This window comes from Corylus avellana, chromosome 1 (assembly GCF_965113065.1).
Source record: "Corylus avellana chromosome 1, dhCorAvel1.hap1.2, whole genome shotgun sequence".
NCBI lineage: Eukaryota > Viridiplantae > Streptophyta > Magnoliopsida > Fagales > Betulaceae > Corylus > Corylus avellana.
The window spans coordinates 26,358,099-26,373,139 of NC_142490.1; the positions used below are offsets into that span (position 1 = coordinate 26,358,099).

At 36.2% G+C, this 15,041-nt stretch overlaps 1 protein-coding gene across 2 annotated transcripts; it reads right to left on the reverse strand.

Annotated features, from left to right (window-relative positions):
- Nucleotides 1-5,290: 5,290 nt before the first annotated feature.
- On the reverse strand, nucleotides 5,291-13,840 carry MEE22 (maternal effect embryo arrest 22). Of its 2 annotated transcripts, XR_009438958.2 has the most exons (10): nucleotides 13,754-13,840; nucleotides 13,513-13,572; nucleotides 13,281-13,395; nucleotides 11,514-12,703; nucleotides 9,361-10,865; nucleotides 8,998-9,128; nucleotides 8,022-8,869; nucleotides 6,825-6,937; nucleotides 5,508-6,364; nucleotides 5,291-5,317 (listed from the first exon to the last, which is right to left on the reverse strand). XR_009438958.2 is itself a non-coding variant. In XM_059581435.2 (9 exons), exons 2-9 carry the CDS (start codon nucleotides 13,570-13,572, stop codon nucleotides 6,055-6,057), a joined length of 4,272 nt encoding a protein of 1,423 aa, XP_059437418.2. In that variant the 5' UTR covers nucleotides 13,754-13,840; the 3' UTR covers nucleotides 5,291-6,054. The 2 variants fall into 2 exon arrangements, 1 of the variants encoding a protein (XP_059437418.2); XM_059581435.2 differs by having other exon boundaries at nucleotides 5,291-6,364.
- Between the last annotated feature and the right edge of the window lie 1,201 nt (nucleotides 13,841-15,041).

The following is a 15,041-nucleotide window of genomic DNA, read 5'->3' on the forward strand; positions in this document are numbered from 1 at the left end:
CGAAAAACAACAATAAAGCAACGGATAAGTAATTCTAGAGATGAAAGACTACGAGTCGAGGATGGCATCGAGAGAGCGACGAGAGACCTTGTAAGGGGTGAGGCTTGAGCAAAGGCAGAGGCTGAGAAAATTTCACAAAGTCACAAACTATAATACCCTGATAAAAACAATTATTTTTATTAGAAGACTTTCTACAAACAACGGTTAAAGGATTCATTTAAAACCCAATTTTATAACAAAAGACCTAAACCCACACTTATAACCTAAAAATTCCTAAACATTTCGAAGCATAAACCCAAGCTTAACCCTTTCTGACCGGACGTACGCTAGAGTTTTTGGCGTACGCCTTTGATTTTAGAGAGGACGTATGCCAGGGGGACCACCATAGATACGCCTGCAAAAAGTACAAGGACGTACGCTGGGGACCACCCGAACGTACATTGCTTTTGGAAAACCCCGTGAGTAATACCTGGATGTATGCTACAGCCATTGGACCATTGTGTGAACAGTACCGGACGTACGCTACTTTCCAGAGGAGTTGGTAGCGCCTTCAGCTTTTCTAGCCTATAAATACCAACCCCCACCACTCCTTTGAAGCCATCATTTCGCCCCCAGGCTCTCTGTAACCACCCAATGTGAGTGCTTTGTGAGTTTTGAGATTTGAAAGAGAGAAAGAAGCCTGTGTTCTTGCCATTTTCCAAGGTAATCCCTTACCCATTATTATCCTCTTGTTGTCGTTATTAATGCCTTTCTGCATGTTCTGAGTTGTAATGGCACCATGATGAAGTTCTTGCAATCTTTCTTACCAAAATCAAGAAAAGAATTTTAACGTTTCTTTGATTTCTTATGTTGAGTTTTCTTACGATGCATGTGCTTATTTTATAGGCTAGAAGGAATTATAGTAGCCTCTAGCTTTCATAGGAGCCTTGAAACCCTGTTAGCAGCTTTTGGCTACAATGCCTACTCACTGACCAGACGTATGTTCTCAAGCCCGGATGTACGGTCTGGAGGTCAGACATCTGCCTTAGCCCCATTTGTGCAACTTAGGTCCCAGCAACCCTTTATATTAGGTTAACCTAGTATCCTACTCCTTAGGGTCCTCTAATTCTGCACATAACGACGTGTTGTATTCCGTTATAGCAGGATTTAGCAATGTCAGAGGATTCAAGTAAGCGTACAAGGTAAGTAAATGCTTAAAAACCTTTTCTCTTAAAAACATGGAATATGTCAGTTGACTGACCACGAGTATGATATGAGCATGTCTACATTTTGTAATTACTTGGTAACTGCATTATAAACTGATTGATAAGATGTATTGTATGACATAGTACACCAGTACGTACGGTATAATGGCCATGAGCTTACTATATAGACTTTATTCTATGGTGAAATATGTGTGTTATATCACTTATATGGGCCTTAGATCCTATGATTGTTTTGTGACCGACGCAGCCTTAATGGGCGGTCACTACAGAACGGACATCATTAGCGGTGTGGGCCACCTGAGGTCGGACTCGGTCATGCCGCTGGTGTTATGTACAGAACGGACATCATTAGCGGTGTGGGCCACTTGAGGTCGGACTCGGTCATGCCGCTGGTGTTATGTACGGTAGCGTACAATATCCAGGGCACCAGTATTGTATTACAGGTCCCTCGGGACAACGCCAACTCTGCTAAGAATGGGTAATATCTCGAGTAGAACATACATGAGAGTTATGACCTATAAAAGCATTATTCTTTGTGCATTAAAATACTTAGGCAATTGCCGCCGGTAGTACACCACACTTTGATAATCAAAATGCTATTTTATAGTGTATTAATGAAGACAGCGTCTCATTTTGGATACTTACCAAAACTGCATGTTTAATTCTGCTTAAATAGGCTCATATCATACATAGCCGTGAGGTTTACTAACTAAGTCTTTAAACTTACACTGTTATTACCCTTATAGAAAATCTGTTTCTAGAACTCAAGGGTGGTATGACTGCCACTACCAACTTTGCTTTAAGGATTGCATGTTGTTATCAGGTTTGCTTAGTTTTTCTGTTAGATGCTCCATGTCTTTAAATGGAGGATTTCTTACTTGCCATTCGATGATTTAATAGTTAATTCAAATTTGTTTCATCTTCCTACGCATTAATTCTAATGCTTAGAAGGACGATTCCCCATTTATATATATATTAAAAAAAAAGTGGTTAGCGGTTAATAAAAACCGCATGAACACCCCTAGTCAAAACAAGACATTGGTCTTCAAATCAAACCAATCAAAGATAGTATGTGTTTAGGTGAGACCTTAGTAATTTTAAGTATCTATTTGGCCTATTGAAAGGTTAGATTACACGTGCATAAACAATTCAGGCGTTTTAAAAAAAAAAAAAAAAAAAAAAAAAAAAATTCATTAAATTCTGACCAACATCTGAATATTTGCAATTTTTATTTTATTTTTTAATAATAAAAAATAATTATTTTGGAAAATTTGACAAGATTTAATGGAAAATACTAATGGAATGGGACATTACAAAAAATTCAAATTGTGATACCTTAAATTGAGAGTTTTTGAACATTAAAAGGGTAATGTTAAAACGCGTGGAAGTTATGGGGTTTCGTAAAGTTTCCCCCAATAAGTTTAAAAAGAACAAGTATTTTGGATGAGTTGCTATTGATACCTCAAAAACAATAGGGTAAACTTCACTTTAAACTCTTGAATTACCGTGCGTTTTGATAAGCCCCTCAAACTTTAAAACCTCTCAATTTGAACCCATAAACATTTAATTGTAGTCAATTTAAACCCATCTGTCAGATTTAGCCGTTCACTTCTAACGACAATACCTAAAAAGACCAAAATATCCCTTTTTAAAAAAAAAAAAAAAAACGTTTTGAAATTAAGGGTAAATTGTGATTTTTATAAAAAAGTCAGAAGTATAAATGTCATTATCTCACTTTTAACATTTAAAATCTGACAAAGCAGTTCAAATTGATTGGTTTTGAAGTTTAGGGGCTTGTCAAAACGCGCGGTAATTGAAGAGTTTAAAGTGAAACTTCCCCAAAACAATATGAAACAGTTGCAAACTTATTTGAATTCATTTGGCTTGGTTTGCATAGGTTGCATTACAAGACATGTACTTATAGGCTGATTGGACAATTCTAGTTTATAGAAAATTAAAATGAAACTTAAGTTGTATCTAAATACATGCAAATCTCAGAAAAAAAAAAAAAAAAAAAAGAAAAAAAAGAAAAAAAAAAGGGCAAATGCAATGGATATCAAAGATTCATGAAAATGAATTAATTTCTAACACTCCTTTAATGCACATTCTTAACAACTCTAATGACTTCTAGAATGGAAGTATGGGGCCCAGCTCTGCAGGACCAAAGGCTTATCCAATAGTCTACAGACCCATCTAACACTTAATTCTCATTGGCCTGCACAAGTAGCCTAAGAGAATGTGAGACTACTAAAATAAAAATATGGGGCTCAATCCGCCGAGCCTACAGGATAGCTAGCCCTCACTAAAACCCAACCTTGCCTGAAGCACACATCCAAGAAGGAAACATCATATCAGTCAGCCATCTTTTATGGAAAGCAATGAATACACTCGCTTAGGAAAGATAATTAACTAATAGAAAGTGGATCAAAATCACCCGCACAATCAAAAGTTAAATTAATGGTTGTTTGACGACAATTTCCTTATGAAAGAACACGACATAAATGCTATTTAGCCTATATAAGGTTAGGAGTCTAGACCCATGTATGTTCTCATGCCCTAATCTACATCTATATCTTTCATTTTCATTTCTATATTTTACTGATTTAAGCATCGGAGACGGCGCTACTCTCCCCCTTCTCACTTCGCGGTGCGCCACTTTGATGTTTGGTTATCTTACAAGAATTCTAGATCGAGGACTAGGCATGAGTGGTTGGTGGTTGATCTTTTGCATCAACAAGTTCTCATCCTCTTGGTCAATCAACAAGCTTTCATGTTTAATTTTCCCTATCATGAAAATCTCTTCTTTCATTGCCTTCATTTAGACTTCTTGCTTTTCAGCTTCTTCAAAACTTCTAGGTCTGATAGCAGAATAATTGCAAGACTCGAATATATATATCTTGCTTTCTAGTGTAGATATTTCTTCACTGGAACTTGAACTTGATAGAGCCATTGGTGACTGTAGAGGAGCTTCTTCATCTCATATTATTGGAGCATTTTTCTGCACTTCAATAACAAAAGGAGTTTCCTGCACTTTCTTCTCTTTCCAATCCCAAGAAGCTTTCTCATTGAAAACATCTCAATTAACAATTAACTTTCTAGTTTCAACAAATATGCATTTCTCACTTTTCTCATAAAATTATGTTATTTTCTCGTGAGGAATGTGAGCATAACAAATGCTGCCAAAAAATTTAAAGGGTCTTATAGATGAATTGATTCCACTCCAAGCTTCAATTGGGTCTTATTTTTTCACTGCCTTGGTTGGACATCTATTGAGAATGTAAACAGATCTCCTGCCAAGTTTATTTTATCATAGATAGCCATTTTCAAGCATCTTCCCAACACTAACAAAATTTGTTTTAGTTCAGGAATAAACAAAAAATCGTGAACATATATTGTGTTTCTTCCTTTGTCTCTACAACAATACTTCCTTTTCTTTTGGCTTCTCACAATTGCTTCATTACCCAAACGTACCTTAGTAGTAGTTGTAGTATCACATCATTAAATATTCTTCTATTTCCTGAAAAGTGAGAGCTGCAGCCACTATCAAGCTGCCAAATGTTTTCTTCTTAATTATTTGCTTTGAATCCGCAATCCTTTCAAGCCTAAAAACATATATATTTACAACTTAATTAAGAATTTAAAAGAAAATTTAAAAACCAAGGGGTACCATGACAAAATTTATAAGTTCTGGGCTTATGGATCTTCATGCACCTTCGGCAATCCTGTGAATATCATTCATACACATACAATTGCCATCTAATTACAAAGCCAGGAGAAAATATTTCTCATGTATTACTTGTGCATGGTGATAGGGGCTTCTTGCCTGCAATTGTCTCAACGTGGCAGTAGTTCATGTCACGTGTTTGTCTCAACGTAGCAGTAGTTCATGTCACGTGTTTGTTACTCCAGTGGGTTCATGGCATGTGTTCGCCAGTGGAGTTGGAAGCATCATGTATGCTATGGTTTGCACCCGTCCAGACATTTCAAATGCAGTCATACTTGAGTTACCATTATTGAAGTAGAACATAAACTCTTTAAAGGAAACAAAATAAAGGGGGGAGAAACAAAAGCAAAAGGCCTCCAAATGAGGAACAACAAATAGCACATAAAGCCTGCATTGAAAGCATAAAACTAATAAATGACATGAAGAAACATGTACAAGAAAAAGGTAACGATCTAAAGCTCTATTCATTTATCTTACAAGCATTGACCCGTACAAGAAACAAAATAAATGGAATGGAAATAAAAAAAAAGGAACAATAATGCAAGCTGGTAATGAAAACCTTAACACCAAAAACATACCAGAAACCCCGGTAAAGTTGCTCAGTGAATCACAAAATTGCCCAGAAAAAGCATCTCCATTGAAACCTCATTAAGCATTCCAACTCGAAGTACCATGAAAGCCTTAAATCAACAAGATTGCCGCCAAATGGAACAAAGAAAGCTTGTAGTAAAGATGCCAAAAATCTAGCAACCATGAAACATCAAACTGTTTCACTGATATTCCAAACGATGATTCACAAATATTTACACGTTTGGGAAACAGGTGAGCTGAGACATGATGCAACCGCATATGGTGGTTAAAAGATCAAAAATTTCCCCAGCAAATGAGCAAACAAGTTTTTTTTTAACCCAAAAAAAAAAAAAAAAAGAATGCCTTTGCATAAGCTGTCCCAAAATCTTCATCTTCCCGAGAAATACTAGTTCTCAATCGCAAAATCCATCAAATTTTTTTACTTCAGCCCTAATAGAATAAACTTGCATAAAGAACTTCCCACTTCAAACACAGGTCAGAATATCATAGCAGGAGTGAAATACCAAGTTTTATAGCTCTGGAGTATCTCAGTTGCTATTTCTTTTTCGCACCAGCTGTTTGTAAGAGCTTTAGTGACAAGTCCTGTTGCTCCTTGCTCAGCAAAGAAAACCACTTTGTCACAGAATCGGCAAGAACAGAGTGACTTGCAGTTGCCTGAATCTTCACATTTCTCTGAACTAGTGTTTCAAAATCAAGAGGAAGAAGCCCAAGCAGAGCAGTAACAGTGGCAATTTGAATGGGAAGACCCGTTTTTCTGGTGGCATCGCGACTAAGAAAAACAGACAAATTACACCTCAAGTTTTCAACTCCTTTATCTTCATATCCGCCAGCATCAACTCCAAGCCTGAAAATTAAAACAGAACTAAATTATTAGATCAAAGCAAAATACATCAACGAAATTGAGTGTGAAACGGCCCAATATGAAGTTAAACGTCTCAGTTGGTAGATGAAGATTTTTATGCGTGTACTGTACGCACTGATACATAGAATCATAACAAACAGTACAAGGACATTGAAAGAATATCATTTTAAGAAAATTTGGTCCATCCAATTCTGCCATAGCACATCCAAAAGATAAATACAGAGGGTGGGCCATAGGTTTTGTTTCTTGCTGCGACATAGAACATGTCCATAATCTTTTATCATCAATATATACTCAAATCCTAATTTTACAATACTTACAAGAAGCAAAACAAAAAAATGTAACACATAGAAGGCTGACAATGTATCAACAATGGGCTAATATCTAAAAATCACAATCATCAAATGTTACACAACATAAAGCAAATTAAACATAAACCTACCTCCCAAGTTGTCCAAGGAGAACAATAATAGCAGCAGCAAAGTTCTCCAAAACACACGACTCCAAAATTTTCAACAGTTGAGGGACCATTTTGATGCTTGTCCAGTCCCAGCTCTGCAACAAAAGAGCAAAACAAGCAGATCATCAGGTTTATGTAACCAGTGGAAATTCTCAAACAAAAGGAAAGGCATTACAAACCCAAACAAGTTTCCAAAATCCTCACACAAAACCTTGTAAAGTCTTGAAATTAGTCTTCAGAAGAAGAAAAAAGATTCATAGCAGATATATTGCATCATTCAAGATTGCAGTCAAAAGAACAGCTCTGCTCAAGCAAAAAAGAAAATCACATCACCTCGCAACTGTCTCTCAAGCATTTGACTTTTAACAAATAAACCACATCAGTCGTGTACCTTTTTATTGGATTAAAAATAAATCTTCTCAATGTAAACTTAAAAGCTTTGAACAAAACTCTAAAAAGTATACAGGAAAATTATGTGGAAAGAAGATTGAACCGTAAATTTATATGACTCATTAAAATTAAAGAAAATTGATTCTTTTAACTACTTTGTTGATTTGTAAGCTAATTAGTTAATTAGAATAATAATGACCAGCATCAAGTAACCCTGTAAGTTTCCATAATTATAAGAACAAAAAAGAATGTAAAAAGATTGAAAGACTTATAGTTGTTGCATTATTAACATTTTTCACAAAGTAATTGTTAACATCTTATTGCTTCAAAAAATAGTACTAGCTTATACTGAATCATAACAGATTATATAGACACATTAACCCCATTATTAACAATTTTCCTCAAGATTGCAAAAGAATAATAGTCTATTTTAAATTCATGCTGGTAAGACCGAGTTTTCTGAACTTGATTAGACTACAGAAAATAAATTACAATGTGATGCAGCATGCAACATGTACAAAGTTTTAACATGAAATTATTTTCTCAAACAACAAAAATTATATATATATAATAAAGAAAGGTTGAATTTTAAAATCTAATGTCAAATATCTAAGTACATTTGAAACTTTGAAACATAAACAAACATAACAGCCTCTACAGAAAGGCTGCCAAGTTGACCCACATTTCAGGGTGGGAAGCTCTAAGTGGTCAATCCCCACAACAAAAGCACACAAAACTAAGAATTGGTAAGATGATGCAACAATGAACTCAAGAAAGTGAATCCCATACCATGCTGCAGGCAAGCAGCTCCACCAATGACAAAATATCACTAAGGCGGCAGAGAGTCACATCAACAATGGAGTCTGATTGAGTAGTGGGTATATCATACTTGTCCAAAGAACAGGAGGCATCACAATTCATGACAGAGACATAATGGACCCCTTCATGGCTCAAGCCTTGTTCAGATTTAAAGTTGTCATAAAGAACTCTGGAATTCAATGAATTACATGATTTAATCACATCAATATTTGTGGTTCCCAATGCAGCGCAATTCTGGAGCAATTCTATGAGCAATGATGTTGCAGTATCTACAGAAACAGCACCCTCTAAAAATGGGCATTTGGTGCATGGATGGAACTGACTTTGAACCTGGCTTACAAATGAAGGACAAGAAGCAGCATCACCTGATAAATTTACTCCCTCAAGTAATAATACTAATGATTTCAAGACAGTCATCATCAAAGCATAATTTCTGAGGCTGAAAAACTTCTGACCACCCAGATAAGCAAAAACATGAATGATAGTTAGCACCAATGAAGAATCACTGGCATGCCTCCGGAAGATGTTATAGGATGCCTCACAAATAATACCAATTTGGTCAACAGCTGCACATATTGATGCTAATATAATGCTCCCAGCCACCAACTGATCAGTAGAAGCAAATTCATACAACAACATTATATTTACACCATCCAGGACGAAATCAATTCTTGAATCACCCCCTATAACTGTCTCAGAAGATGTCTTATTATAAACCATAACTCTTCCATCTATAAGGAATTCCTCAATCAGACTGAGTAGCTCATCCAAAAAACCGAAATCTTCAAACATGCTTCTTGTCTCCAAATCAGACATCGCTACCAAAAATAAGGAAAAAAAAAAACAGTTCAATTAACAGAATTCTAGAACAAAATCAAAAAATTGTATGAACTACAAAAATATAATAATATACTATTATGAATAAACATGCAGCAAATTAACAGACCTGCATGCATGTGCCGAGAGAAAGAATCCATGCAGAGTATGGAATCACTATTCAAATATTTCCCAAACTTCCTAGGAGCAGCCAGGGACAGATTGAGCAGCAACAATGTAAAGAAAACACAGACCTTTTCCCTAAAATAAGTCAATGACATGAAAATTAAATTAGCTTCAACATGGAAAAACTCATCAACTTACTGACCACAAAGCCTCCAATATATGGTTTTTTTTTTTTTATCAACTCTATATATCTATTTATTTGGCATAAATAAAAGAAAAACAGAGTATAACTAGTAATTAAAGAACTCTCATGCCAGTCTCAAAAGCGAGAACACCTGGTCATCTTGGATAGCACTGAATCACTTACATGAGTAAAAGATTTTGTTCCATCTTAAGAGCAAGCAGAATCTTTGGCACCACCCACTCTGTTTGAGAAAGCAAACAGCACCGAGCTATACATGTTTTCGCAGCACCAAGTATCCTAGAAATGATGCTACAATCCCTCATATTAGGAAACACAACACAATATGCAGGAATAATGTCATGTGTGGATCCAAGTTCACTTTCAAATGGAAACTTAACTTCCTCATCTCTTGATATAGGCACATTTGACATGCCCACCACCAGACCAGAGTCCCAGATCTGGTGAGAACTAGTTTTTTCTGCCTCTGTAGTACTGCAACCATTCCCATTGACAGCAAAGGAACAGGCAGGGCCAACATTCTTATGCAGTAATAGATTATGGGAAGTTCCTAGAACATTATGTTTTAGCTTATTGGAATTAATCTCAAAGTCAATGACACCAAAGCTTTGTGTAGGCAACAGACTTTCTTTATCAGTTGACAATCCTTCATTGGCCCCTTTCTCTAGTAAAGCTTCAGAATTATTCACATCAACGATTTCATCGCCGTGAAAGTTAATATTAGGAAGAGTTGGTGAGAGGGGCATTTTCAATGCCATCCTGTACCTTTCCTCATCAGCATTATCCAAGTCCAGCAGCTTCATATAGTCACCATCAGCCACCTCCTCAAAACTTCCCATAGTTTCAAGATTACTTGCATCCTCATGGACTTCAGTTTCAACGTTTTCAGTGTTCTTTAGCTCATCAACATCACAAAAATGCTTTGCAATTACATCTTCATGAGATACCTTCCTCTTCTTGTGCAATCCGTCAAGCTTAGCATGTGGAACGCATTGCAGATTAGAAGCCAGACATCTTCCTTCTTCCAAGGAGTTGTCTAGTTGTCTGCCTAACATACTATGCAAAAATGATAGCTTCTCTTCTATCTGCATATGCAACTTCCTACCCTTGGAATACAAATATTCAATGGATTCAACAGAATCAAGTACCCTCTTTCTCTTCCTAATATGCTCACAAACTCTTCCAATGTCGTCGCTATCAGATATTTTGACATTATTTTCAGCCACCTCAGCAGATTTTTCACTGCACCTCAATTTAGTAACTTCACCAGACAAGTTGGATATTGTTGGTTCTGCATTCAAGTTATCTTTGGCCAATTTCGCAGATGTTGTTACAGAAAAAGCACCCCTTTCCTGTGAGCCCATCAACTGTCCATCAGAAAAAGATGCCGTACTAGAATTTATTGCAGAAGTCTGTATCATTTTCCAGTTAGAGCATCCAAGTGGACACTCCAATTTATAATTAATACCTGAAATGGATTCAGCAAAATTCCCTCCAGGTGTAGGTAGCAATGGTACAGAATGTTGTAGACTTTGCCTGAAAGGACCAGAGGCATCCGTAGCTATGCAGCTAGGCCTCACAACTTCATTGTCACTTTGAAGGTGTGCCCAAGATGGTTCCAATCTAAAGTGCTTCTTCTTCTTCATGTTTAACCTCTGCATATATGCAATCTGCCCAGTGTTCAAAGGGCATTAAACCATGCAGTAAATAAGCCGTGAGAAACAAAAATATGTTTTCAAGCAAATAAAAATAATGGACATAAGCGCCATAACTATGCAGCAAACAGCTCATGCAGTTAAATAATTGCGAGTTGCAAAGCAAATATTTAACAATTCAAACTATTAATGTATTTAGTAGAATAAATGTGATATAAAATTATTACTTTAGCAGAATACATGCAAAAAAGGTCTTTATATTTTCGTTCTTGTTAAGAAAAGGTGGGAAACATGCTACTTGAACAAACCTATTCAACGGTTTCAATTTCAAAGAACCTTTAGGGCAAGTGTAATCTGCAAACAATTCTAACGCTATCCATGGATTAAAAGTTTTATAAGCAAACCTATGCTCTACCCACCAGGTTATTACATCAATGAATACTTGGGTTCAACTGTCATCAACCCTGCATATGAGGAAAAATCAACCACTAGCAGAGAAAAGTAAGAGACACCAAAACCTATATTCTATGCTTCAATAACAAGTTCCATGACAAGCAACATTACTTCATAATTGAGATTTAAAAAAAAAAAAACAAAAAACAAAAAACACAAATCAAAAACAAAAGAAAACAAAGAGTTTATGTCAAGACAGAGGAAACCAACCTTTTCAAGGTCATCTATACCTTCAGAACTGGGCGAGAATGACTTATTCAGTAAATCTAGGCGACGTGCAAACTGATCAAACTCCAGCTTCAAGCAACCAAGTTCTTGTTGTAGGATACGATTACGACTTTTTTCCAACTTAGCCACTTGTTTGGCTTGCTTTACTTGCATTTTCTCAAGCTTTAGTTGTTTCTTCAAAAATTTCAGGTTCGCATTTTCAGAAGTGATGGCTTTGATAGGTGATACAGCAGATCCCTCAACAAACTTTCTAGAGGACATAAGTTCATGCATCTTCTTCTGCAATTCCTCAATCGTTCTTCTAGCTTCTTGTAACTGCTGAGACAACTGATCAGCACGCAATTTTTCTTCCATGGCCTTCTTCCAATTCACTTCCGTAAGCTTTTTCTGCTCTTCTGCTTTCACCCTCTCTGACTCTGCACGTTTTTTCTCCCTAATTGCATTCTGTTTTTCAACCTCAAAGTTTTTGTTGGACTCTTTCAAGAGATCCAAAGCCAATTTTGGTTCATCCACTTGAAGCCTATTTTCCGTTTTCATAGACTCAGGACTCAACTTATTATCATCTTGGCCAACAGGAGGAGCCAAATTTCTTGAGGACCAAACTTTATGTATCTCCTTTTGTAAAGCCTCTAACCTTTGTCTACTCTCTTCCAACTGTTGCAACAAGTTTTCAGCACGACACTTTTCTTCAACGACCTTCTTTCCATTAGCTTCAGCAAGCTTCCTCTGCTGCTCTGCTTTAGCCATCTCCGAATCTGCATGCTTTCTCTCTTTAATAGCCTTCCTTTTTTCTGCTTCAAGTTTTTTGTTTGCTTGTTCTAAATTTAATGTCTCAGCAGCCAACTTTGATTTTGCTTCATCAGCTTCTTTCTTCAATACCTCCAGCTGAAGCCTATACTTCTCATCATCCTTCCTCTTGGTATCTGCCCTTTTTTTCTCCATCTCAAGAAGTTCCTTAAGGTGACTGATTTCTTTTTCCCTTTCAGAAACACGATCTTGAAGAAGCCTCACTTCCTGATCTCTATCTAGAGAACTTGTTCTTGCTTTCTTCTGTAATGAAGCGATCTCAGACTTCAAGGCGGAGATTTCGTTTTCCAAAGATACTCTAGCTATCGATTCTTTCAGTCTCCCTTCTTTCTCAGTGTCCGCTCGTGCCTGCTCCTCCTCATATTCTGCAAAGTTACAAAGTCATAGTTACAAAAAGGGGGAGGAAAGTGCAATGTACACACACACCTACCTATGCTGAAAGATACAGAGTACAAAGTTAAATTTACAAAAGGGGGAAGTGAAAAGTGAAATATACTGATTGAAATAAAATTCTCTAAAATGCATGCGCAAGCACAGACTAAAAAGCATATATTGGCATAAATACTTAGCTAGAGCATTTCAAGGCTACTTTTTGTAAAACTGCACTCTTTTTTAATAGCATATAAGATCAAGAGTTACATGCCTAGTAATGTAGACAGTAGTGTCATACCTCCTATTACAAAATTTCAGGCATACCATTGTTTTCGACTTGAATGGGTGAGATTATAGAAAAACTCAACATAGTATATCTATATGTACAGACCTTAGTTACATAACCCTCCCAACAAAATTTGAGAAAAAAAAAAAAAAAAACTATTTAAAGAAATGTGTATGAGTAGAGCAAAATTATGTTAAAATCATAAGCTACCTGGTCCTCTGTGATTGCTAGTAACACACTTTCAACGCTAAATACAGCATTAACGAAGATTTGAACACACTAACCTTTCTTGAGATTGGCATTCTCAGCTTGAATCGCATCGATTTGTGGTGTAAGGATGTTGACAGCTTGCCGTAGTGCAAACCGCTTCTGTTCTAGCTTCGAGTATTTCTCCTTCCACTGCAAACAACGCCATTAATATTTTTCATTTTGGACCCCGAACAAACACCAATAGCAATAGAACCACTTGAAAAATTCAAAAACACAAACGCAAACACAGAAGCGAAAAAACCATACCGCTCTACAGCAGGGATTCTCCGCCTCAGGCTTTCCGGCCATATCCGCCGCCGCCATCATCTACAAGTTCGCGCGTTTGGGAAACAAATTTAAATCAAATTCAACAAAAAAAAAAAAAAATGAGAGATTAGCGGTGAAACGGGACTTGGTTTGATGAGTTGCTACATTGGATAATGTAAAAGATAGACTATGGAGAAAAATCCTAAACCCTAAATCTTTGTGCTGACTTGTAGAGATTTACCGGTTGTTTTCTGCCATGGGACTGCTCTGTTTCGAGTTGCCAAGTAGAGAGAGAGAGAGAGAGTAGAAGCCCTACGACTTGAATGAGATCCGACCTCCTAAACCGTGGTTATCCGAACGACGGACCGGGTCAGGGTCAGGGTCATTTGTCGGACCTTCCGGAACCAGTGTGTGACGTGGCACAAGGCCACGTCAGATTGGGCGGACTATGGGAGGTCCGCCGAATAACTCTACTCTTAGACTCTTAGTATACTCTGTACTACTTTTTCTTTTTCTTTTTTTGTAATTAAGGCTGTTTGATTCTGGAATTTTTTTTTTAAAAAAAATATATATATGTTTTTTTATTCAACGTTAACCATGCTGACATGATACTCTTAATTAATTATTGATTTTTTTAAGATAAGTGTTAGACATTCATCTCTTGCCTATCTTTTATGCAAATATATCATTAAATCTGTAGAACTCACATGTAATTTTATAAATTTAATTGTAAATTTGCTCATCTATTATGATTGTGCACAATCATACGTGGAACTCATATGATTGTGCATAATGTTTTTTTTTTCTTTTTTTTTTTTGGTCAAAAATATTTTTAACATGTGAATATTTTTTACTGTTTGTTTGTGAGCTTGAAAATAATTTAAGACATTTTTCATGTGAAAAATCACTAAATATTTCTTAATTTTTAATATATTCATTTAAACCTATAAATAACAAGATTAATTCACAACATAAAATATTAATATAAAATTCATATTGCTCCATCTATGACGATCAAAAATCATATATGTGACTTGAATTTGTGTCTTGGACTTGTAAGAGTAAGATGGTAAGTCACTTGATGCGCTTGCTGTCCAAGTTTAATAGAAAATTCTAACAGGTATTAAGTGAAAGTATTAGGTAGTTTAAAGAAACATTATAATTTTTTAAAGCTTGAAAAACATTGTAAACTTTGAAGAGGACAAATGTATATTCTCCAAACATAAAGAAACGAAGAAAAAAAAAAACAGATGCGGTTCTTGTTTTTTTTTTTTTTGAGATAACAGATGCAGTTCTACCATCTCAAAATTAACCTCAACCTCTTGGGAGTAGCAAAATCGTCCTAAAAGCCTTTAAGAGTGGTTCAACCATCCCCCAAATGATGCGGTTCTATCATCCCAAAATTAACCTCAACCTCTTGGAGTAGCAAAATCATCCTAAAAGCCTTTAAGAGTGGCTCAACCATCCCCCAAACATTCACTTAAGAGGGTAGACAAATCACCTCAAAAGGCCTTTGGAGATGACCTCCC

Bases quoted from the DNA above. Each gene is read 5' to 3' on its own strand.
- MEE22 (XM_059581435.2), bottom strand. From the start codon at position 13,572: ATGATGGCGGCGGCGGATATGGCCGGAAAGCCTGAGGCGGAGAATCCC. The intron at 10,866-11,513 runs GTTGGTTTCCTC...AACACTGGGCAG, and splicing joins GTATAGATGACCTTGAAAAG to ATTGCATATATGCAGAGGTT. The intron at 8,870-8,997 runs GTCTGTTAATTT...TATTTTTGGTAG, and splicing joins CTCTCGGCACATGCATGCAG to CGATGTCTGATTTGGAGACA.